Source organism: Fringilla coelebs (assembly GCF_963513975.1).
Source record: "Fringilla coelebs genome assembly, chromosome: 12".
NCBI lineage: Eukaryota > Metazoa > Chordata > Aves > Passeriformes > Fringillidae > Fringilla > Fringilla coelebs.
In genome coordinates, this window is record NC_140038.1 from 12,814,740 (window position 1) to 12,839,998 (window position 25,259).

The window sequence follows — 25,259 nt, forward strand, 5'->3', positions numbered from 1 at the left end:
TTGCTGCAGCCCTTCCCACATGCACTGCACACCTACAAGGCATTAGGAAAAAACCAACTTAATGACAATCGCCCCGGAATTATAGTTTGTAACTCTGGTTGTTCTCTTAAGGCAGACAACTGCTTTATGTGAGCAGCACGAAATGAGGCTTTGACCCTCTGCTGTTTGTTCCTCTTTCCTTGGGTCCATGGCTAACTGCTCTCTTTATGGCACGTTTCTATAGTGACCAGCTGCTGAACTCATACTCAATAAATTTCACTTTTCACCTGCCATATTTCAGATTTGGAAACTCAGAATATTATTTAAACAATATTCCAAAAACTTATCCTCAGGCAGTAGTAAGAGATGGCACACTGGATACTTCATCACTCTAACTTCCCTAGCTCTTGAAAAACAAATAAATGCACTATTTATAGATGAAAGAAAATTTATCACAGCTCAGTTACAATTACTTGAGAAGCCAATGTAAAAGGCATCAGGAAGTAACAAAGTCCCAATAACTCAGAGAGGTATCAGACTCCTTTCAGGCAAGCATTTAATTTTTTCAGCAGCTTTTTTACTGCGCCACAGTTGTTTTAAGAGCACTTTGCCTCAAGCACAGCCCCTTCCCAGAGTAACAACCAGGACAGCTTTTACAGGAGGATAAAGCATTGTGGTCCCCAAAGGAGACGGGAGCCCATTTTTAAACCCATCAGTATGGCAATGAATCATCCTCCCAAGACAGACTGAAACATTAGGAGGGGAATACAGTAGGTAGAAGTAATGCAGAAACAATTTCAAAAACTCAGCTGGTTCAAGTTTTACACATGCAAATAAACACTATGAGAGGGGAAACAAGAATGAGATGTGAAGTACTGAGCAGGAAAATCAGGTGTATTTATCTTCCTGGAAGCTGGAAGATATTAAACTGTGCTTTCTGCTAAATTGCTGCTGCCAGTTATTGACAAAGTTGTCAATTATCCAGGATTATTTAGACTGATGATACCTGAAGAAATGAGGATTTAGAAACACTTGGGACTAAAAGGGGAGATAGGAAAGCCCTGAAGATGATAAATGGAGTGGATTGAAAGAAAAAGAGCAAAGAGACAGTTTCAGAGGGTATTAATTAAATATCCTTAATTAGCATATTACACTACTACAATGAAACCAACTTTCAAAGCTGGATTTTAGAAAATAAATATAACTGAGTGGATGAAAGACTAAGATCCTTCTATGCCATAAGACTGGCACACAATTTATTCAGATAACTTCTATTTTGCTAATGTTTAAATTACATAATTTTACTTCAAAATTGCACTGACTGCTCAGGTCTGGAAGCAGTCAGATATTAAATCACCATTAGATGGATTTTACTGAAATTGGTCAGACCATGCATTAGAGAAAGAAGACAGTGCTTGATTTCAATAGTTGAGTAATCATGTAGCTTAATGCACATGGAAAAAGCAGGTAGCAACAGGTAAAAGTTATGTAGCAACTGGGACAATGTTTTTAAATTGGTCCAGGAATAAGAATTTATTTTGAGCAGGGATATGTAAAGTGTCCTGAAATTTCTGGAAAGAGCTTCTTACAATACCACAAAGCTCTGCTCTATGAAAACATGCTCTGCTGGAGTAAGGGATGCTTGCTACCACAATTTTTTCAATAGAATGAAAGATATTTTCATGAAAGATGCATTCATGAGGAGACAGTTGACAGGTTAGGATTTCAATGCAAGACTTGCAGGAGCTAGGGCTAAATCACAGTTGTGGCATTGTTTGGTAACACAAGTTTCTTAGCTCTTCTCTACCTCTCTGGATATACAATGTGTAGCAGTTGAGACAGCCACAATACACAGAGCATCATCACACAATTTCAGAAGGCTTCAACCCATGCAGAGTAACACCTTACCACTCCAGAAGGCTTCAAGCACCTGCCCATGCAGAGTACCATCATTCCCCTTCAGAAGGCTTCAAGTGTCTGCTCCTGTTCTTCAGCCCAACCTTTCATCCCCTCCTGTTGATGCACGGCCCCTGTGTGCCCTCTGTGCCCTGTGTGGTTGCTCAGTGCCCCTGGGCACTCCATGGCTCCTTGCTGTCAGTGCTGCTCACAGCTGTGCCCACGGGGATGAGGCTGGGCCAGCCCCACTCCCAGCCACCACAAACTGGGTACCTACAGCAATGGACCAGCAGTTCCACCCTCCCAGGTTACTTAAATCCACAACCAAGGTATTAGGGATTCAATTGATATAGGGATGTACAGCCCAAAAACCACAGACAGAAGAGGCTGTCAGACATGATTCTATATGGCAACACCCCAGTGTTACTTATACAACCATTCCAAAATAATTTTGGTTACTCATATTACATAAATTGCACATTCCTAGCATGTAAAGGCTTTATTTGCCACACTATCAGGAATTCAAGTTACTTTCATTGTTTAGGAAGAACAGATGCAGAATGGCAGCAGAAGGTGTTTAGGAAAGGTGAAGAAGCCAAGCAGAAGCCAGCAAAGCCTAGGCAGAATATGCTGACAAGACAGGCAAGGCACTGAAAAAGTAAATTGGCTATTTCAGGTAATCATCACTGAAGATCAATGTGCTTCAGAGACTGTATCAGTCCACACAGCTCCTCCCTCAGCCTGTGTCTGAAGTCACAGGGAAGTGTAATGAAATACATTATTTCAACAGAGTATGTAAGCTTTAAAAAAAAATATATAATGGCTGTTGCAGCATCCAATTCCAAATGAAATTTATAAATACAGAATTCCTCAGTCTTTTTATTGCTGTTTTCTGCTTATCATAAGAAGTTTAGAAAATAAAAGGAAAAACCCCCAACAACAAACCACTAACTTTTCATCTTGCTTTGCTTGGCCTAAATTTTTCTGCAAGACATGGCACCCCTCTGCTGGGCAAGAGCAGATCTAGCAGCACAGAGGGGTGAACCAAAACTGATGGAACAGTAAAATAAAATCAGCCTGTGCAGACTGAAAAGGTATGTAAGGAAAGAGGACTGAGGGAATGTATGGCTGCCCAAATGCCTGAGAAAATAAGGGGCTCAAGTGTAAACCATTAAACAAAGAGAATTCAGAATTTAGACTTATTTCTCCAGAAAGTAACATTTTTCATTACATCTTTAAAATTAGTCACCTTGAAGGAACTGCCATCCTGAAAAACAGCAGTTCTCTAACTCCAAAAGCAACTGTTGCAATATTTAGAATAACAGGACACTGAAAGAGTTCCCTGAATCTTCCTCTGAAGCATGATAAATAGAGAAGTTCAGCCTTTTTCTCATCAGCCTTGAAACTGGAGTACAGTTGCCCATTTTGTTTCAGACTTCTTGTTTTGTCCTGTTCTACAAATGACTCAGCTCTGTTCTCTAGGGGTTGCACTACTACTCATTTTTAGACCAAGGAAAGATTACAAAAAAGGCAGTTTCAAAGTAGCATTCTATGAAGATGTTTCTAGGAAACAACTCTTTTCTTTGTTAAAAATATAAACACAAACCAAAGCTTGATTATACATTTTGCCCCTTTTATTAAAAACAGTCACTACAGGTGACATACAATTGGCAAAGATATATATGACCGTATCTCTACTTTTAAGGAAACTATTTACAGACTATTACAAAGTGCCCCCACATGTGCAATGACCGTGTCCTGTGCTGGTTTTTCATACTGAAAACTTCTGGTTTTCTTTCATTTGCTCAGGAGATTCTACTTTCAGTTTGTCTGTGTGATCAACAACAGCACACTGGCTTCAAAAGACATTTATTTTAGATATCTGTAAATGCCCACAGTGAAAAGCTGCACCTGCTGTGAGATATCAGAGAGAACAGTCTCTTTCATGTCTCTGCCATCCAGGTTTGTCCTTTTGTACCCTTTTCCACATGAAAGGCTGTCACTCCAAACCCCTTACTTCATTAACCAACATTTGCTCCACTAAAAAAAAAATTTCCTAAACCATTTGTTTAGAGACCAGGAAAGAGGACAAATCTTACCCACAGGAAACCATCCAGAGCAGAAGGAAGTCTGTAGTGACAGAAGCAGAGAGAGTCTCAGTTTTCTAACCAAACCTACAGAAAAACTTTAACTGTACAGCACCTCTATTAACAAGGGGAGGGGAAAGAAGTATCTTCCTGTAGTCATTACCCACACTCCCAACAGCACTGCATTAAGTAAGAAAGAATATCAGTCCGTGTACCAAGATGGTTTTTCCTATTTACTTCTCTTCTTTTAGGTCAACTGGAAGCTTCTTTTTTCAGTTTTTCTAAAATCTCATCTGGTGTCGCTGATACCGAAATCTTCACCACTTTGTCACGTGATTTACCCCCCTGGTTTGGACAAACACACAAAAAACCTGTCTTTCAGAGAAATCACCCTTTAAGGTAAGAAGACAGTGCAATTTATAAAATGCTGATGAACAAATGAAGCAGTTTGCCCATGATTCAGGAAAAACAAGACTCACAACTTTTTGTCTTCACCTTTTCACATTTCCTCAGTCATGTTATCCTTTACTATTAGTCTTTAAAAGACTTCTATAACTACTCCATTCAACCAACAGATAAAAATAAAAAGCACCATTTTTCATTGTACTCTTGTGCTTATAAACTATAAATGAAAATGGCTGGAAAGACTGACTTCAAGTACAATGAATTAATAAAACAAATTATTTATTCAGTGCGATGAATAAAACAAAGAGTTTCCACTCACCAAAGTCAAGACACATAAATTCTAATACAGAGAAACTCTTGAGGCCCAGCTACAACCCAAGTGCTTACATACGGTCTTGCTCATGAGTGACAGTTAAATGTCAGAATCTTTTGATTCAAATACATAAATTATTTTTTAAAAAATGAAAAGTTATTATAAAGTGCACATTCTCTGCAGAACACAAATTCTGTGAACTCATTTGACATGAAAACAAGAGAATCTTGAAGAACACAGAAAACATGAACTACAGAGATTAGCAAAACATTATGACAACCCTTCTGATTAAAAGATGTCAAGTTCAGCCATAGTTCTCCCTAGACTAAGTTTGTTCTCAATGAATCATTCCATTAACTCAACTAAACTTTTTAAAAGTGTATTTCAGACTGAGCTTGGAGTAGCTCCCTGTACTCAATGTGTACATTTCAAAATCTTGAATTTCAACAGAAGTAGGGCAAAACTGAAAGGAAAAAAAGAAAGTACCTTCTCTAAAGCAACATCACTCTTCTTCACTTCAAGCACCTTAGCGAGGTAACGACACAGCTCTGCATTTGCCTCCCCTTCCGACGGAGGTGCAGCAATAGCTACACCTACTGCCTCAGCCGTCACATCTAGAGCAAATAGTTGGTGGAGGATTTTATGCTCAAAATATTCAAAACATCATGTCATAGTTTCCTAATAATGAATGTTTATGCTTTCAAAAGCATTTTGATTTAAAACCGAGTAAATGTATAGATTAGCAGGTGAGGCATTTTCACATTTCACTAATTCCTTTGATTGTCAGCCAGTACAATAAAATATAAACTCCTGACAATACAAGCAGTGAAGGCGTCATGCTGTAGCAGGGTGCAGTCATCAGTTCCCAGCCTTCTCCCAATGGGGGAACCACTCTGAGGACCCCTCAACTGCCCATTCTCACGCAGGTGTTGTCCTGCTTGGCACCATGTAACACGACTCAGGTCAGGTTAGCCCCCACCTCCCCCCCTAAAGCCGCTTGTTCAATCAGTCTGCACAGAGAGTAATGCTGTCAGTAAATTCCCGGTAAATTCCCAAGGGGCCTGGACGCTGCCACAGCCCGTGGGCGCCGTACACACGGGGGATGTGAAAGCACTCCCAGTGCGCGCAGGAGCAAGCTCAGGGCTGTAGAGGGAGAACATGTTTTATTAAATCCAAATTTTACGGCTCTAATAAAACCGCACAGACCCTTGAGATGCAAACAACCTGCACGAAACCACAGATGTCAAACGGAAGGACTCAGGATCAGGATTTACCCCGCGCTGACCGCGCCCCCCAGCGCCGTACGGGGGGCAGAGCCGAACTGCTCGCTTCAGTTTCCGGGTGATTTTGCTCGTTCCCTCCCTCCGCCCCTGTTCCTCAGGGTGCAGCGATGCAGCGCCCGGTGCCCCGGCCCGCAGACCCACCTGTGACGGCGCTGCAGCGGGCGCCGGGCTTGGCGCGCACCGCCACCCTCACGGAGCCGCCGCCCGCCGCCACCACCGGTCCCGCGGCGGCGCCCGGCTCCGCGGGGCCTTTGGCGGCTGCTTTTCCCTGAAACAGAGGAACAGGCGCGGTCACCGCGGGCACCACCCGCCCCTGCCCCCCTTCCCTCTCCTGGCGCTGCCCGCACCTTCCCGGGCATGGCCCCGCCGCTTCGCACCGGCGCCGCCCGCACCCGCAGGAACCCAGCGAGGCTCGGCATGGCCAGGGCGGCCCTTCCGGCAACCGCGCCGGGCCCGCCCCGAGGCGCCTGCGCGCTCCGCTCCGCACGGCCCGGCCGGGCCGGCCTTGTGCCCGCAGCGGCTCCTGCGGGACAGCCGCGCTTTGTGCCCGCAGTGGCTGAGCCCGGCCGGGCCGGCCGTGTGCCCGCTGCGGCTCCTCCGGCACTGCCGGGCTGTGTGCCCGCAGTGGCTGAGCCCGGCCGGGCCGGCCGTGTGCCCGCAGCGGCTCGGCCGGCACAGCCTCCCCCTGTCTCTCCCGCACGGCCCGGCCCCTCTCTCGGAACAGCGCCGCGCCCGGGAACGCTGGCGGAAGGTGCACAGAGCTGGACGTATGACAGGCACTTGTTCTATACACAGCCTTTGGACACCCCAAACCTGCGTGACTTCCCCCTTTTCCCCCTTAAGAAAGGAAATTTTCTTATTTTTTTCTCCTGCATTCTTAAATTTTAGTATAACGTGGGAGAGGGTACAGGTCTTTGTACACCAAGCCGTTCTGTTACTACATGGTACATACTGCAAAGCACTGAATACTATGTACATACAGCAACTGCATCAAAATATTGTATGCAATCTGTAAAACTCCTTGGACACCAATAATCCTTAGGTTTATACTCATTTTTTTAGTACTAGAATATCCAATGATAAAATAATATCATTACAAGTCTCGTATTCTCATTTTCACATTATACATCTTTTATAGGCACATATGTATATACACAGTGGCTATTTGCATAACCAGTTCTATATTCCAAAACAGCCCTTCTGAATTAAGAGAGATTCGGGAAAGATCTGTTTCTTGCTGAATTTGACTTAATATTTATTTCTTCAGTGCTGCTGCAGATATTCTCTGCAGTGCAAAGTCCATTAATTCTCCATGGCTCTTGGAAAAAGTCAAGATGATGGCAATATGAATGCAGCTTTGCTGACGTACTTCAAAAAAATACAGTAGCAATCCATGTCCATAGGGTCAATCCAAGGTCATTTTGGAAAGAAGTGCAAGATGGGACTACAGCAGCAGCTTTACTGTCTTTTAAGGACAGATTGGAGAAAACATACACAAGTTGTTCATAACAAGCAAGGATTTTCCAGTTCAAGAAATGAATTTTACTACATGAGAAACAAAGGGGTGAAAACACAAAGTAATTAACCACAAGATACTACTTAAAACAAACTTCAATATACAGAGTACTAATTCCATTAACATTTCATTAAGAGGAAAAACGAAATTACAATCTACCAATAACGATGTGGAAAAAAAATAGCTTTTCTGGTATGCCCTCAAACAAATTAGGGTTTTTTTACACATTAAAGTAATTTAACAGAATTTTTTAACTGCTGCCAATAGTGAGCTGAAGTCCACTGAGACACCAACACATTCCAGATCATCATGTGAAACTAAGTATAAAATATTATTTCTGGTATCTGTCCATCTTCTATTGATGTACCATTGTTGTTACCTGGTGAACTATAAAAGACAAAGCATGTTTTGCTAGCAGTAGGAGATTCGTGGATCACTTTCTTCAAACCTTTTGTTCCATAGTGGGAATCAGGACCCTGAAAAGCATCACAAGAGATTAGCAACAGAATGGAAGTGGGCAAGACCCAAAAACTGCTGATGGTCAAACACAACTGACTTGGGCTATTTTAGTAGTATAAAACTTCTGTACACACATCATATAAATGATATACAAAATCACAAGCAACAGAAGCAAGGGCCTATGTCTAAATAACAAAAACATATTTCTCTGACAGAAGACTTAAATAAGTTGATTTTATCCAACTAGTAATGAATACTTTCTAGTATTTCTCCTTATCACACAGGTTGTCTGTATTCTTACTTAGTTTCCTGATTTAGCTGCTTTTTATGTGCAGTATTTTTTCCAACCCACCGAACTCTGATTTCTGTATAGGGAATAATATTTAGAAGAATATTAAAATATTTTTGAGAAATAAATTTGTCAAAGAGGAGATTTTCTCTCCTCTTAGAGACCTCCTCTAAGAGGAGACTTTCTGAGAACAAGTAATTCTTGCCTATTATTTCAGCACCAGTATATAAAAAGAGATGGAAAAAAAGGCTGTTTTCTTGAATTTAGCTAGTAGTTAGAATATCCTTGATAAAAGAAAACAAACTTAAATTTTGATAGAGAGCTGCCAGATTACATTTTCTAGACAGTGCTTTTTTTCCCACAAAGAACTAGTGACTTCCATTAGAACTATTCTAACTCCTACATCAAACAAGAAAGTGGGAAGGCACAAAGGATCCAGTTATGAATTCCATGCTGTGGCCCAGAACATATATAACAGTCTTACAAATTAAAGTAGAGTTCTAACTATGTCCTTCTTTAGCCCTAAAGTTAAAATAAATTCAAGATTTAGAAGACACTTTCCCATCAGAAGACCGATAAAAGAATAACTCTTGCATCAAAGTAACACTTTCTTCTGTCTTGTTAAACATTCTTACTTTCAAGGTTGCACAAGCTGTGTAGCAAACCGTGGGCAGGATCTCTATGGGCTCCTTGAACATAACTCTGAAGGTACTGGCTGTTCCATCACAGCTAAATCCAGTGTCGTTCTGTCCCAGGGTCTGATTCTTCTCATAATCGATTATCTGGGCAAAAACATGAACATTGTAGCTTTATGTAGCTTTATGGCATGAGAAGGGTTCTGATTGTATGCACATGAGAAGGTTACAAGCAAACACTTGCCTACCCCACCCAGCCTAACTGCAAGGACAGTGCAATCTCAGCTGAAAGGAGCTGTGATTTCCTGATAGCACTGGAGCTGACGCAGCAGCTCGCGAGTTTTACACTGGGCTCTGGGCACTGCTCCAGCCAGGTGAAACTCTGTGCTTGGGAGATGGAGAACAGCTCTCACACCTTCAGCTCCTGACCTTCATATACAACATCTAATTCTGTGCTTAGGTTTGCTGATCTCTGTACACCTTCACGGCCCACATGAGGGAATCTCATTTGCTGCCTGTGGCTAGTTTAGAAAACAAGTTTTTACAGATAATGTCAGTAGTCAATGACACCTTCATAAAAGAAACAGAAACTTGTGCTGTTATGTTTTATATAATTTATTTCTAATCTTGATTCAGTATAAATATTCTACTCGGATCACTCAGATCACACAATATTTATTTTGCCTTCAATTTCAGTGGCGAGTAAGAATCACTAGTTCCAGTGTAGTAATAGCAGACTCCTTGCCATTTTGAATTGCAATCCTGATCCATGCTGCCCAACACCGCTTGCAGAAGTTGGATATCAGAGCTTTAGAGCAGAGCACTTCTTGTGATTACTGCACTGAGAAGAATCCTATCAGTTTTAACAGTTTCTTATTAACTTGCCATGTAACTTTTAGTATTAGCCATGCATGAGATGAAGCTTGATTCTAGGCAAAGTGTACTCATCTTTTCCCCACCCACAATCAACAGAAATATGAACAATTATAATGCTAAAGACTTAAGCCCTTTTCACATAACAGATGTATTTGCAGTATACATTATCATTATTTTATGCAAGTTTTAAATGTCTAACTCTCTGAAGCTCTGTGAGTACTGATGAAGAGCCAAGAAGAAAGCTAGAGGCACAAGATTTAAATAACTGTCTTAAAAGATTGTGACAAGAAAGTTTCAGATTCATCAGTTATTAGGGATACTTCCTGGGTAAAGAGAACCTAAATAAGATGGATGGCCTTAATATGAAGGTTTATTTAGCCTTTCAGTTTGAATTGGCATGATCTTTTTCAAGTGAATCTTCCAATCATCCCCACTTAATAGGCATTGGTTTGCATATTCTTTTCAGATTAGATAAATCCAGCAAACATCCTGAGGGAACACACCGAATGCTTTCATCTGCTAACAAGAATTCAGCTGAGAGGTTCAAAGAGGGTTTATGTGCAGTAAAAATCCCCAGGTATGTTTAGTATAGCTGCTAGGTTCCTGAGATCAACTCTTTTGTTCTAAAGATCCTGTCTAGTGTACTATGCTACTCATTTACATGGATGTATAGTTTGGCAAAACCAAATGAAGATACTTCAAACAGAGGAATTTGCAAGTGAGTTTTTAAAGTGAGGAATGTAGAAAAGCCAAATTCCTTCAAAACCTCATTCCAGATACATTCTGTTTGGAACATCATTAAGAAGAAAGGCAAAACATTTTTTCCTTAGGAGACACACAAAATCCCCATCCTTAAGTACAGACTAGTCAGATAATAATACTCATCAAAGAGGAAGCAGAAGACAAATTTTCATTAAAACCAAATGTCCATTAATGAACTGAAACAGAAATTCCAACACATGCTGGAAGTCTAGAAAGATAGGGACAATAGAATTTCTGCCCCTATATCAAGTCACAGACTTTATATCACAAAATTTCTCATGCACCTAATAAATCAATGTGACATGATAGTACCAGGTTATGAAATACACAGCACAGGGTAAAACTGTGCCAGTCAGAGAATCCCAATATCTTGTTAAAAAGCTTAGAATCTAAACAAAACTAATCTCTACAAGGAAAATAATTCATAATTCAAATAGACTGAAATTCCACACCCAAAAAGGTAAAAAAAATATAGTGCTGGATCCATACTACTAGAAGACAATCCTGACCACAACATGCTAAGGGATCTAACAGGCTACAAGAGCAGGAAATATGATTTTAGTGGTGTCTTCAATTGCCTGCTGGGACCAGGCAAGGGTCACATCAGGACACGAAGCAGGGGGACATTTTTAGATGCTGTCACTGGCCACTTCATGAGCCTGCTAACCAATTGCTCAGCAGGAAGAAACGCAACCCTTGATTTGGTACTGAGTGATGAGCAGGATCAGATTCATAATGGAAACACTATGTAACAGTGTCCATAATATACTGAGAGTCAACACTCCCACATGAACAACAAAAGCAAATCCCCCACAGCTGTGCTAAACTTCAAAAAGAGAAAAATGAGGAAGCTTGTTGAAAAGAAACTAAAAGGAACAATTACAAAAATCAAATCTTTATAAGAAGCACACAGGCTACTGAAGAACATAACATACCCAAGTACAATATCAGTACATGTTTCCTATTAGGAAAGGCTTGAGAAAAGAGAAAAAAAGTGGATGTTGGGAAACACCTACACTGAAAATGATTGGAGGATAGGTGAATACAGGAGAAAGGGAGCAGAGTTCCATAGTTTTCTTTTGCCTAGTCACCCACTTATGCCCACTTGTGACAAAACACAGCTTAGACTCCTGGCCAATCAATTGCTCCCTCCCAAATATAGACCAAAGCTTCTGCAAGTGCTACAAGTGTAGCTTCCTTTTGTAAGTTCTTACAAGTGTACAAGCCTATTTAAATGTAATATACTGTACCTGTATATTAACTTGATAGTCTGTGGGTCCATGAATGGATCCATATAATCCAAATCCCACTATGGAAATTCTTCTGTTAACTGTGAACCTGGTAAGACACAAGAAAGGAATTCAAACAACTCTGGTGAGTGTGTTACCTTATTTCAAGTAGGAAAAAGACTGCCACTGAAGAGTAGGAAAGTGAACTGAGAATGGCATTGCATTTTTTTAAAATAGCATTTTTTGTTTAGATTTCAGTACCAAGAAAAATGCTTTGCCAGCTTTACAGGTTAAAGCTTTGCTAATTCCTCAAGATATTCAGTATAAATAAACAAAGCATAACCAGATTCTTTTCTGTATCTCCAAAATGAAAACAGACCAAGACCTGGTATTTCAAAAAGAAATATACAGATAACACCCAATCATTCTAGAATGCACCCAATCCTCCCGAACCTCATTCTTGTTTTTATCTCATGTGTGTAATAGCTAAAAAAATGGAAAAGATCAAATGTGTGTAATAGCTAAAAAAACGGAAAAGATCAAATGTGTGCAACACAGCCAGCATGTTTGCTACTGTATCTTATACCAAAAAGTCAAAGTTGAATGACATGTTCCCTTTCTCCCCACCCATTTCTGTCTCTCCTTCACAATTTCTGAAGCCCCACCTGATCCGGTCGCTCGTTCCACTGTAGCCCCAGCGACTCTCCACCTGCTGGAACCTGTTAATGCTGCATTCTTTTCCTCTAAGGCAACACCTTGGTCGGTCAATATAATCTACTTTAGGTTTGGGATTGACAGTAAAGTGCAGAAAGAGATTTACTACTTCCCGATCCGACAAGATTCCAGACTGAGCAGGGCCTGTGGAAACATAAAATTTCTAAGATGACCTGAAGGATTACTCCAGCTGTTGCATTTAAACCATATATATTCACAAACTGAAGACAACAATAATATTTTCCAATGGCCAGAGCATAATCTGGAGAAGGTTTTGCTTTCATTTGTGCATTGCAACTGTTATTAGTACAATATTAATAACAGAACTGAGTGTTAAGCATCTAAACACAGTAAAACAGCACTGAGAGATGGTCTAACAGTAAGACAAAGAACTCCAAAACTCACCTGCTGCAAACTCTTCAATAGTCATTAGCGGAAAACGGATTAAGGAAAGAGCTCTTCCAAGGACTTTTTGTTTGTTCCCGAATGTCACAGGCAGTTGTTGTCTTTGACATTCTGCTTCTGCCCAGCGAACAACAGCTCCAAAGAGCCTACTTTCTCGAATACTGAGAGTGTCCCTTTCTAGAACTGCACATAATGTGTCTAAAGAAAAAAATGTTAGCAGCCTCAGATCAGTTTTCATCCAAGCCAGTAACAGTGCTACACTATGTAGGCTTAAAATACTAATTATACACTAAGAACATTCATAACAAGACTATTAGCTTTGTCTTATTATCATGTGTGATATATATTACACATAATTTATCTTACATAAAAAATAATCTCTCAATGACATATAGATGTCAAACTAAAAGTTAATTTTCCTGCTATGAAGACAGGATATGAGTTTTCTTCTAAATTCCTGAGAGCGTAACTAATCTCTATAGAGATAACAAGTATCCTGAAGGATTTTCATTGCTAGGGCAAGATCAAAAAGTGACCAAACAGTGAATGCACACTACTAAAAAACCAGATTACTCATGATGACACTAAAAAACCAAGTTACTCACGATGACAGTGCCATATTCTCATCTAGGCAGCCACCTGCCCATCTGGATCAACTATAGCCACAAGCAGCAGTGGTTCACAAAAACCAGTTTAAAGATACATGAAAGTCATCTTAAACACTGACATATTTGCTATCCACAAAGTCTGAAGGTGAAACACAAGATCTGAGGCAAGGTACATGTTTAAAAAGCAACTTATCCTGTATTTATTACTCCTCCTGGCCTTCTTTGAATAACAGGTATGCACAAATTATCATCGAATACAAGTCAAAAAATAAATGGGTTTCTAGATTCTGAATCTTCTGTCTTTGGGAATTTTTATCTGCCTTGAATTTAAGTAAGGCATGCTTGCAGTTATAGAAAATAGCATATTGGAAAGTCAAAACAGATTGAGACTTACCAAGACTAAAGATCACTCAGTCTGAGTACAAATCCTACTGAACATGAGTTAACAATGGCTTTAAAATTTCTTTATGCAGTGAAACACCTTCCTTCAGTCTGAATTTTCCCCACAATCTAGCTGAATTGGAGTAAAACCTTAGATATGTATAGTAGCAATGAAATAGAGTAAGTAAATTTACAACTGCTAGCTTTTGATAGAAGATTAAACAGAGAAACTAGCAGTTCCTGTATTCATTTTTTAAAGCAGATTTAATTAATTGTACCTGATCTGTGCAACTGAATAGATAAATACCATGAGGCAACAGAACAGCATGATTCCTGCTGCACATGAAAAGCAGCTATGGATGCCTCAGGCATGAAGCACAACCCTCAGCAAGTGAAAGCTTTGGCTTCAATGAAGTGTGGTGTCACCACAGTGGGAGCCCTGGGACACCACCACTACTCCAAGAGGGACACAGTGCAGTGGAGCCCAGCTCAGGAGTGAAGCTCAAAGGAGAGCACTGCAGGGGTGGATGGCCAGGAAGGGAAGAAGTGCTTGGGACTCTGCACACTCAGATGGGGGAAGGAACTATCCTGGGGCACTGTCATTTCAGGGACACATTGAGTGACTTACCTATGTCAATATCTGTAAAGCCTTCTGCACTTATGGCATCCATGGTGCTTTTGTCTATTGTGTCGAGACAAAGACTAGCAAGCTGAGGTTCATCAAACAAACGAGCCTGGAAAGATACAGAAATACATCTTAAGCATAAAGCTGACAAACTGCCAATCTTAAAAAGCAAGCATTTTACCTCTAGTATAGACAGAAACTGAAATAAGTTGATTTGTCTAAGTTATAAACACTTTTGTGTTTATAACTTAAAGACTACTTAAAATCTCAAAGAAGTACATAATTAAGGAGAATTAGTAATTTTCCTCCAGTTGGGAATTTATTCTTCTAATAAATCAAAACTAAGCTTAAATTTACCTACTTGAGTAAGCAGCATAAAGGCATTATCTGCTCGGAGATGCTTTGTTAGGAAATCCACACAATGTGCTTCCAGGGCAGGGACTGCATACTTTTTAGCAGTGTATAAAGTAGTCATGACTGTTTCTGGACCAATTTGAACTTCATCTGAATAGAGAAACCTACAAATCAATACACAAATACAGAGCATAAAAACATATCTTTAGAGAGGCAGCCAAACACAACAGTCTCTTTGCATTTAGAAAACAGCCCAAAAATTTGTACTGTGAACAGTGCAACAGCTGACCTCCCAGCATCTTTATAAATAAAGAAGGTAAGCTAAAAGGTTCAAGAAAGACTATTATGTTAACCTAATGGCATACATTTGTTTAAAGTATGAATTACTCCCTAGGACTGATCTGGCTGTACTAGTTATACATAGCTCCCCAACTGTAAACAACAGCTGAGCTGCAGAATTACTTAACCTACGAATGCATGCTCTCAGTTCATCAGGAAAATATCAATGCACAACCCTCAATGGCTGTACTCCTGAAATTCATTTACTGACAGTGCACACTGGCTTCCCCTCCATGAGGGAATAGTGTCAAGGACTCAGATTGTGAGAACATCTTATGTCAAAGCTACCCCTCTGTAGTATCCAGAGAGGAAAGGGAGTACATTCTAGCACGTGACCTTGACACTTCTACTCCTGCCACACTCTGGCTTGTCTTCACTGCCTGAGGCAAGAGGGTTGGTTGAGATTTTAGCACAAGCTGTGAACCAGAAGATAGGAGCCTCCACCAATACCAGGAAAAAAACCTGTTTCCTGAGCAGTTGTTGTCTTTTTAAAAACAACATTTCTTAGAGGTGACATTTAAGATAATTTTAACAAAATTTCATCAGCCTTTCAGATAACAATCAAGAATAGTCTCTGATTTACAAAAATACATTTATCCCCAAAACACATAAGTAATTAAATATAATAAACCAGGGCATACTAGCAAATGCAAGAATTCCCAAATGAAAACCAAGTCTTTCCTTTATATTTCTTAATATTGGTTGTTCAGAACATCCTGGAAATGAATGACACACAGAGACAGAAGGTGTGTTTAGAAGGGTTTTTAAATGTAGCAATCAGCAGTTTGTATCTAACAAGAGAAACTTGTGAAAATAACAGACTCCTAAAACTTCCTTGCAAGGTAGAGAAATTGAAGTAATACAAACCCAGAACTAAAGTTTCAACTTTAGTTCTTCAATGTTTATATTATATTCCAAGAAAACTCTAATTCTCAGTAGTTGCTAGCACACAAATAAATATGGTGTTCAACATTAAATAGGCTGCCACAATACAGATACATATTTACCATTAAAAGACTCCAGCCTCCTCAAACAGCCAGCCTGCACATCACTTTAGAGATGTGAATGATGCTCTAGATTAATTTTTTTAAACTGGATTTAAATTGAACAATGTTTAGGAATAATTAATTTAATTAAATGCTAACTTATTTTTTTAAGTAGAAATTTCATAGTCAAGTTTCATCAGTTCAATTAGAACTGATTTATGAAAGTGATGAACTATTATTACCTGTTGCTGAAAACGATGGGCTGACTTGTTCATCACAACTGCTGACAAATTTACTTTTAAGAAACAAATATTTCAGAGGTACACTTTTACATACTAAATTGACAAGCTCTTCATTAAAGCACTAGAACAGTACATTTCCATTTTGGTTCTAAGATTTAAAAGAATCAGTTAAAAATGGCATAACTTTTGTTGTATTACTTTATAGGAGTTTAGAGTCCAAATCACATAAAAGTTGATCAACAGACTGTAAAAAAAGCAGTACTGCCATGAAAACTACAGTATGTATTTTACCTAACCAAAAAAAAAAACCCCAAACATATCCCGAGTTGGTTTTGGACATGATTTTGGTTTTATTCCTTAAGTGAATCCAATCTGAAGCCAATGCAGTGACACACCAGAGGGGCTCATCTGGCTTGTGTTTCACTTTGAGCTATACCTTCCACAGAAACAGGGCGCAGTCCTAGGTGTGTCTTCCCTCCACAAATCCCCTGCTCCTGTGTGCCAAGAGCTGTGTCTGTGTTACCTCTCCCCTCTGTGGCACGCCTGAACTAGCACAGCCTTATGTTTACGCCTCTGCTCCTCCTCCACTTAACTCAGTGGGACTGACAATCACTTCTCCTTCTCTCCTCTCTTTCCCGTTGAGACAGAAACAACCTAATTTTATCGGCATCCAGGATGAGGGAATGGGAAGCTGGGGGAGTGTATGTGCATAGTGGAAGAACAAAGAAATTTTTCCAAGTGACCAGTCAATCATTTACTCTATATAAGCCTCTCATACATTTTATGCTATTTTTCTTTACTCTCAGGTTATTAATGGTAGATAAAAGAGGCCAACAGTGCAAGGTATTATTCCTGCCTCTTTCAGTCAACACCAGGAAAAGACCCCATGTTGTTTCCATCATGGAAAAAGTCCAGTACGGGCATGTATTACAGAAGTTCTCCCTAGACATGCTTTTAACAAGGTATTGCAATGTATATTTATTTCAATATAAACTCAAAGAAATATACAAAGCATGGGAGAATGTCCTGAAGAGCTGGCACAGGCAGCAAACCTGAGCTGTTTCAGCAGGCCACCAGTGTGGTGACATTCAGACAAGACACAAGCACAGTCGGCTCACTGACGCAGCTCCCCTGGCCATTACGCAGCCCTACCAACACAAGTGCTTTTGTTTGCTTCTGACAACATCTCTTCATTCACTCTTCAGTGTTCAAATACCATCCTTCTTATCTTTACTTAGGAATCTCTTAGAAATCTCTGCTTCTGTGTTTCTATTTTCATTATTGTACCCCCTTTTTACTGTGCAGTGTTTTTCCCACATATATAGACACGAATATATACATTTCCTTTCGTGCACTGTCATTTACTTTTAACCTTCAGAAGCAATTTGCTTGAAAGGCACTTCCCACTACCTCTTGCTCCTCTGCACAAAAATCCACAAAAACCACTTCATTTGCTAACAGCAACAGAAAAACATTGCTGCTCATGGGGTTTTTGTGCACATCACTTGCTTTATCTCCTGTGCCTGTGACTACCTAAGGACCAGGTGACTCTCCTAATTGTTCCTGTCTCTTAGGCCTCAGCAAAAGAACAAAGTCTTGCCAAGACTTTTCCCATTACAAAAAACTCTGAGACACTACATATTTATTTCCAGGTAATAATATTACTTGTTTCCCAAATGTTCATTACAGAGAACTGTTTTATATATTTTATGGTTTATATTTTCTGCCTAGCAGAGTGGTTTCTCTGATAAAAACCTTAAGGTTATACAGTTTAGTCGTATTACCACACCACAGCCCAAGGCACAAATAGACTATTAGCAATTGTTTCCATGAACACCATCAATTTTATTTGCCACTACACTGAGTAAAGAGAAATGGTAGGTAAACTCATCAGTTTTGTGAACATGCTACCTAGCAGATCCTACTCTGCCCAAATTAGAAATCACTAACACACTTTATATCTCTTCTGCTATCACTGCACTCCCAGTCTCACACTCAGATGGCCTGGGAGTGAAAATCAGCTGGTTACTGCCTTCCGCTGCATGTTCCCTCTGTGCCCAAGGATGACTACAATGGGTGTTATTATGGCAAAAAGATGTAACAACTTATTATCACTGCTGACAAAGAAAAGCGAACAGGAAGATGACTAAGACTTCAAAGTAAGTATCAAATTTCAAGGTAAGTGTCAAGTGAAAGGAAGAGCTTGGTACAACAGCCTCTGTCCCTTCTTAGCCACTATTAGAAGATGGCTGGATAGTGGCAACACCAAGGGGACCCACTAATTCCCATCACTTTACTTTAACAAACCAAAACACTGGTTTGTTAAAGTAAAGAGCCCAAGCAGACACCCACCGAGTGCTTCCCTAAACGTACAGTCAGCTGCCACGGAATTAGGGCACTTCTCTCGGGAAAACAGTGCAGGGTAAAGAGCAGGAGGGGACCAAAACAGGTTGGAGGGGCGGTGTGACCTTGCGTGGATCCCACAAGGTATTTTCGCGCCTTCCCTGCATCCCCCTCCAGGGACGGGCAGTAGGGACAGGCTGGGCTCTGAGGGAACAGGAGCCGGGAGGGGCCGCGGAGCGAGGAAAAGGCAGCGGCGGCCAAGCGGGGCCGCGGAGCCCCGTCCGTGCGCGGCCGCCCCCGCCCCGCGCTGACCTGAGGAGCGCCAGGAAGGCGGCGGGCTCCACGTCGGGCAGCTCGATCTCGGCCGAGGTGGTGGCCATGCCGCCGTTGAACATCGCGTCGAACACGGCGCTGCCGGCCGCCAGCACGAACCGGTGAGCGGGGATGCGCTGCTGCCCGGGCCCGGGGGGCGCCGCGCCGCCGCCGCCGCCGCCGCGGGCGCTGCCCTTGCCCACCACGAAGTGCACGTCGCTGAGGAGCTCGTTGGAGAAGAGGAAGGCGAAGCGCTCCCGCAGCGAGCCCTTGGTGGCCTGCCAGTTGTACAGCGGCTCCCGCTGCAATACCGCGCCGGCCTCGGCGGCGGCGACACCCGCGGCGGTGGCGGGCGGCGTCTCCACGGGCGCCCCCGGGCCGCCCCCCGCGGCCGCCATCGCCCTCGGGGCCGCGCCGGGCCGGGCCGCGCCGGGCGCTCCGTCAGCACCGCCCCGGCGTCAGCACCGCCCCGCGCCGCGCACGCGCCGCCGCCCGCGCAGGCCCGGCCGGAGCCGCCGCCGCCCGGCCTGACCCGGGAGGTGCCCGGGATGCGCCCCGGGATGTGCTCGGAAGGTGCCCGGGATGTGCCCCGGGATGTGCTCGGAAGGTGCCCGGGATGTGCCCCGGGACTTGCCTCGGGACTGCGCCGCTCGCCAGGCCCGTCAAGGCGTCCGGGAGCGGCCGTGCCCAGGGAATGCGGCGCTTCCCGAGCCGCGCAGAGGGAGCGGGCGGACGGGCCGGGCACGGAGCGCCGCGGCGGGCACGGAGCTGATAACGCTGCCGCCGTGGGAGCGAATAAATGGCAGCGATTGTGCTCAGGCACGTGAAATGCAAATTCATTTCCATAGCGCCCGTTCCGCTGAGGTAACAGGCAGAACAAGGGCCCCTGACCTGTTTTAAATCATAATGAGGTAACGTGGAAACATCGGCGGCTTTTAAGGCACCCACACCTTACGGTCCCTCTGCACGTAGTGTGTGTCTCGGCATTCGGTGTTTGAGCTTCCGAGGAGTCAAAGCCGAGAGCCGCCTGTGCCCCAGCAGCGCTGGCACCACTCGGCGGGGCATTAACCGGGCACTGCCCTGCTCAGCTTTTCGGAAAGAGAGGGGAAAGGAACAAGAGGTGTCTGCGTTCTCCCAGTCCTGTCAAACCGCTGCAGAAGGGAGGCGATTCCTTTTGCCATCTGCTGGGGTTGTGCTGTAAGCACAGCGGCGATTTCCACGGAGCTGTTTGTCACCGCTCCCGGCTTGTCAGCATTTATGGAAGCGTGTGGCTAAAAGAGGAATAGAACATGTCACCGCTCTGCATTCAGGTTTATAATTAGGACAAAACTGAGACCAAGCAAATGTGGTCCGTTTCGCAGAACAAGTTTTTGAGAGCCTTTAGCGAGATGGAAGCAATTTCAGCGGGGTAAACTATAGTGGGAAAGGGCACCAGGAGATATAATGCACCAACCAGAAAGCAGCAGCTAGCTCTGCACAGAGGCTATATTTAAAAATAAAACCATACTGCTGACTTAGAAGAATGAAGGTATCATCTCTGCACTTGTCTTCTCCCAAGGTGGACAAAGAAGGGAAGGAAGGAGAGCCCCACATTCCCTTGATAGCTTAGGGACAGAGATGTGAAACACTGACACCTTGGGCACAAATGGATAATTTTCATTTAAATGGTTGGGTTTTTTTTCAGTGATGGGATGGCCTGAGTATTAATGAGCATTTCTGTTGTTGCTGTCTTTTTGCTTTAATCGTTCTGTGCTCACTCACAGGTTAATCTGTCAGCTGAGAGCCAACAGCCATGACTGCACTGCTTAGAGACAACCTTGGTTGCAAAAAGTGTCAGTACCACTCTAGAGGAGGTTAACAGGGATGGAAGAGGGCTGAGGAAAAAGGGAAAAATGCACCAGAGAAGTAAAAGGAGGTCAGCTGGGGCAGACAAAGTGTGTAAGACAGCTTCAGGGATGAGAAATCAGTCATAAGAAGGCAAAGCTATGCAGCATAGGAAGAGAATGGAAAGACCTGTGTGATGGTCTGAGAAAGAAAATGCAGACAGAAAATGAGGGGAAAGAAACAGAAATAAAATAAAACAAAAGTCTGGGAAAAAAAACAACAGGAAAGGAGACAAAGGCAAGGGACAAAGAAAAGGAGAAATGTGAGCAGGATGTCCATCTGATCTGTTCAGCTAAATGCCAAATGCACTAATTGAAACAGTTTTGAAAGTGAGATCTAAGAAAATATTAAGTAACATATTTCCTTTTGACACTGGGCTTTTCTTCATGTAGACAATGAGCCTCAGACATTTGTTTCACTTTGTAATCTTTGTGTTAGCTTCCTTGGGAAAAAAAAAAAAATCAGCCAGCTTTTCTTTGGCATTCTCAGTGGGTGGATCACAGCCATTTTTAAATGTGATGTCATGAGATTGTGTTTGCCAGTCCAGATCAGAAATAATATACAATGCTTTTCCCAAAAGGGCTACACATGAATGTCACAAAAATGCAATCCCATTATTTGCTTTCTCAGCATGTTCAGGTTTTGTCTAGGAAATATAGCAGAAATTAGTGTGGGATTAAAAAATATTTATATAAGCAGTTCAAGAAGACATTGTTTTGTTTGATCTCATGTATCAAAATGGTTACAAATCAAGGGCTGCAAACAAAAGTTCAACAGTATTATGTTATGTAGCTGTGAAGGTTGTCCTGATCTCTAGCCAGCAAAAGAGAATGTCAGGGAGTGTCTACACTTTTGAGCAGCTGATTTTCAAGATCTCCATAATAGCCTGAGCAAGCCCATGCTGACCTGGTGCCTTTTTTCTGCTGAAATTCATGAAGGAAGTGCTCTCCAAGGCTTGAGGTTCCCTCACCTGTCAGCAGGGAGACAGAGGACACAGTGTGTTTACATGGACTGAGGAAGAAGCAGAGAATGCTGTGATCAAACTGCAGGGATTTCTGAGATAGCTGTGATGCCAGGGATGTCCCAGAGACACAGGAATGCCTGCCCCTGAAACAGGGCCAGTTCTCTGAGAGCCATCAAAAAGGTTTAGGTTACTCAGAGTATTGTTTTCAACCATTTGTTCCTGAAATGATTTAAATTCTCCTCCCCTTCCTTCTTCTCCCCACATGAACTCAGCTTTGTGTGTGCTCCAAGGAGCTGTTTGTTGTTATGATCAGAGTTTTTGACCTGGCTCACATTTTCACGGTGATTAGCAATTGTTCTCATAAGCATTGAGCATCTTTTCTCTGCTTCAGGAGGGAAGGGAATAATTCAGAGTAAATCACAGATTTGTTTCTGATTAAGCTTCCTGGCTGGAGCCATTTGATGACATATTTTCCTTTCCATGCTCAATTAAACTCTCAAAATCCCCTACCTCTGATCCATGCCACCGCTGTGAATGACAGACATGCATATTACTGTTCCCATCACTTGAATTATCAGCAGCATTACAGTTGCTCAAATGTATAGTTTTTAGTAACTTCAGTTAATAACAACCACAAAAACAATGTTGTACCTTTGGGCTTTTTCTTGTGGTTATCTTGTCTCTGGCTTGCATCCCTGGACTGTTGGGATGTGGGGTCTGCAGATAACAGGATAACAGATCCAGTTTCTGGAGCACAGGATCCACTCAGGCACAGAAAACTCAGATCTGAGTAATGCTAAGGGCAGGGATTAAGTTTTATTCTTATGTCTTGTAAAGTGACTATTTAATGTTGATTTTAAAAAGCTGTAATAAGAGAAACTGGTATTTTTTCTCTGGTATAAATTCACCTGTATTCAAAAACTGACCGTAAGAATGTAACATTCTCAGAATTTTTAAAATTCATAATAATTCTTTCACTATCATTTCTGAAAGTAATTCTTGTATCTGAGGATTTTTTTCACAGTTTCAGCTGTGCTGGCTAGCTGTCCTGGAGTATTAAGTTAATTATGTATCTTGTGCCCTCTATTACAGTGATACTTTTCTCATTTTTAGTGACAGTACTAATGATTTGTGCTGTAATTTCTATTACTGTATAGTAATTATTCCTTACAGTACACTGTTACCATAAACATTCCTGCTAATTAAAGCATTTCTGTGAAATTTTTCAGAATTGTGGCTTAAAGATGTGTACATCTGATACCAATGTGTCATTGAAGTTTTTGAGGACTCCAGTTGTGGAAGTTTCTCTTTCATTTCTCATTCAGCACATTTATGCATTTCAAAAACATAGAGCAAGGGGCAACAGCGACATTCATCACATCTTTTCTCTGAAAGTAATTACAAAACAAAATAAATTATTTAAGCCATAGAAAGTTCTACTCACCACTTACCTATTTTACATATAATTTCAAATACTGACATGGCTGGTTATATGAAAAATGCTATACTCTGATATATCTTTTAAAGAATTAAAAATATTCTGCTACTGCATAGCTGAAGAAGAAAAGGAGAGTAAATTATTTTATTTGTTATGACCATCATGTCTTTATGACTGACCAGTGGCTATTTTGTGAAGCTATTTACCTTTCAATCCCTGCTAAATGTGTTGAGGCACAGCACTGTTCAAGACAGGATCCCTATTTCCTACCCTTCTACTAGGGTATTTAGCTAACAGTTTAATTTCCACATAATTAACAAGATTCTTACTGAGAAGTCACACTTGCCATTTCCAGTTTAAGACAAATAGTACAATTGACATGCTCCCTTTTGATACAATGCCTATTAATTTTACTCTGCCATGTCTTTTTTCCTCTTGTTTGGTGAATAGAGAGGTTGTAGCACAAAAATCAGCTCTGCTTTTGAGGTACTGATACTTAGATTTGTAAGTGGAGTGGTCATGGATCACTAATTCCTCTTTGGATTCTTCTTTGATTGTTGTTGGTGAATCCCCCCAAATCCTCAGCAGATCCCCAGCACATCCCCAGCCTGCTGCCCCCCGTGTGAGCTGCATGATGTGGCCTCTGAAGCACCATGCAGTCTGAGATGTACAACACAGGGTCACTTGTTACCTGTTGCACCCTCACAAGAAATTCAGAAACAGAAGGGCTTGGCTTTAAAGTTAGAGGATGGCAGTCATGTGTGGTCTAAGATGCTCTCTCAACAAATTAACACATTAAGAAAAGACCCAAACATGAAGCTTTTAATTCATCTCTTAATTTACCTTTTAATCCACCATCTTATCTGGACTATTGGTTATTGACTCCTCTTGCCTTAAAATCTCACTCTCATATACAGGAAGGTAGAGCCTCCAAAATGTATCAGCTCAGTTCCATAAAAATTGAATGACACAAGTTGTTTTGTAGCAGGATGGCATTTTGTAGCTGGCATCATAATGCAATGAAGGCTTGCTGCTTGGCAGAGCCCTGTGTGAAGACGAGCAGTGCTTCCAAGTGATATAAATAGTGTCTCTTAATCCTTGCATTGATCTTCATGAGCTTGCTTAAGGTTCAGCTACCTATGTTTGTTTAGATTACTGTGGATTTAAAATTAAGACAACCATGTTTTAATATAATGTTAAATCCGAAAAGCGGTCATGATTTATTGGGCAGTTATTGAAGGTAAGAGCTGTTTCTCAGGCTAAAAGTAGACACAAAGACCTAATGGCCTGTTAATCTCCTACTTTGTAGCTGACCATTAACAAATTACCTATTTTTATATTCTCCACAGTATTTAGTATAGAGTCTGGAGAGGAACAACTTCCATATGATAAAAAGTGAATTATGCTCTAATCAAGAAGCAAACAAACATCAGCCCAAGCATATTCATTGCTCGTGAGTTGAGCTTTGCCAGCTGAGGGGCCCCACAAGTGGAATTGGCTTCTTGCTGTGGCCAGGATTCCCAGTGAGGAATCTGACATAAGGCTGATACTTGTGATTTGACAGAGAGTTGGGGTGCCTATTTTAAAATGACTATTTAGACAGAAATTACATAATTTCTGACACAAGAATGTTGCAGTGTGGTCAAGGATCACCAGTTTTGGCACCGTGCTGCTGAAGGGACTATCTTTCACATGAAACATAAGTTCAGAGCTCCAGGAATCTCTTGTCAATAAATATGATCCTCTGACAATTTCTGCATGGGAAGGAATCTCCATGTCCGTGTTTTCATTACTCTGTTTTGCTTTCCTAAGTTTCACTGCAGTTTGTGTATGTAATTGTATTTTTCAATCTTATTCTGACATCTAATCTTGCTAAATGGTTAAATAGTTGTTTGATTCTCTACAAATTAGGGCATTCACATGTCTCATGATGAT

General features: G+C 41.6%; 2 protein-coding genes across 2 annotated transcripts; both read right to left on the reverse strand.

Annotated features, from left to right (window-relative positions):
• Positions 1-3,507: 3,507 nt before the first annotated feature.
• Positions 3,508-6,425, reverse strand: LOC311158456 (UPF0235 protein C15orf40 homolog). Its single transcript, XM_084213855.1, has 4 exons — positions 6,311-6,425; positions 6,105-6,231; positions 5,167-5,294; positions 3,508-4,307 (listed from the first exon to the last, which is right to left on the reverse strand). The coding sequence occupies exons 1-4, from the start codon at positions 6,380-6,382 to the stop codon at positions 4,215-4,217; spliced, it is 420 nt and encodes a 139-aa protein (XP_084069981.1). The 5' UTR covers positions 6,383-6,425; the 3' UTR covers positions 3,508-4,214.
• Positions 6,426-6,868: 443 nt separating this feature from the next.
• BTBD1 (BTB domain containing 1) lies at positions 6,869-19,461 on the reverse strand. The gene is made up of 8 exons (XM_084213735.1): positions 19,039-19,461; positions 14,824-14,980; positions 14,466-14,571; positions 12,849-13,046; positions 12,395-12,587; positions 11,751-11,838; positions 8,863-9,009; positions 6,869-7,955 (listed from the first exon to the last, which is right to left on the reverse strand). Exons 1-8 carry the CDS (start codon positions 19,434-19,436, stop codon positions 7,797-7,799), a joined length of 1,446 nt encoding a protein of 481 aa, XP_084069861.1. The 5' UTR covers positions 19,437-19,461; the 3' UTR covers positions 6,869-7,796.
• Positions 19,462-25,259: the final 5,798 nt, after the last annotated feature.

Coding starts and splice junctions, on each gene's coding strand:
- LOC311158456 (XM_084213855.1), bottom strand. CDS start 6,382: ATGCCGAGCCTCGCTGGGTTCCTGCGGGTGCGGGCGGCGCCGGTGCGA. Junction 6,232..6,310: donor GCGGGGCCATGCCCGGGAAG/GTGCGGGCAGCG, acceptor CCTCTGTTTCAG/GGAAAAGCAGCCGCCAAAGG. Junction 4,308..5,166: donor GTGATGTTGCTTTAGAGAAG/GTACTTTCTTTT, acceptor TGTCCAAACCAG/GGGGGTAAATCACGTGACAA.
- BTBD1 (XM_084213735.1), bottom strand. CDS start 19,436: ATGGCGGCCGCGGGGGGCGGCCCGGGGGCGCCCGTGGAGACGCCGCCC. Junction 12,588..12,848: donor TATTGAAGAGTTTGCAGCAG/GTGAGTTTTGGA, acceptor ATGTTTCCACAG/GCCCTGCTCAGTCTGGAATC. Junction 7,956..8,862: donor CAGCTTGTGCAACCTTGAAA/GTAAGAATGTTT, acceptor GATGCTTTTCAG/GGTCCTGATTCCCACTATGG.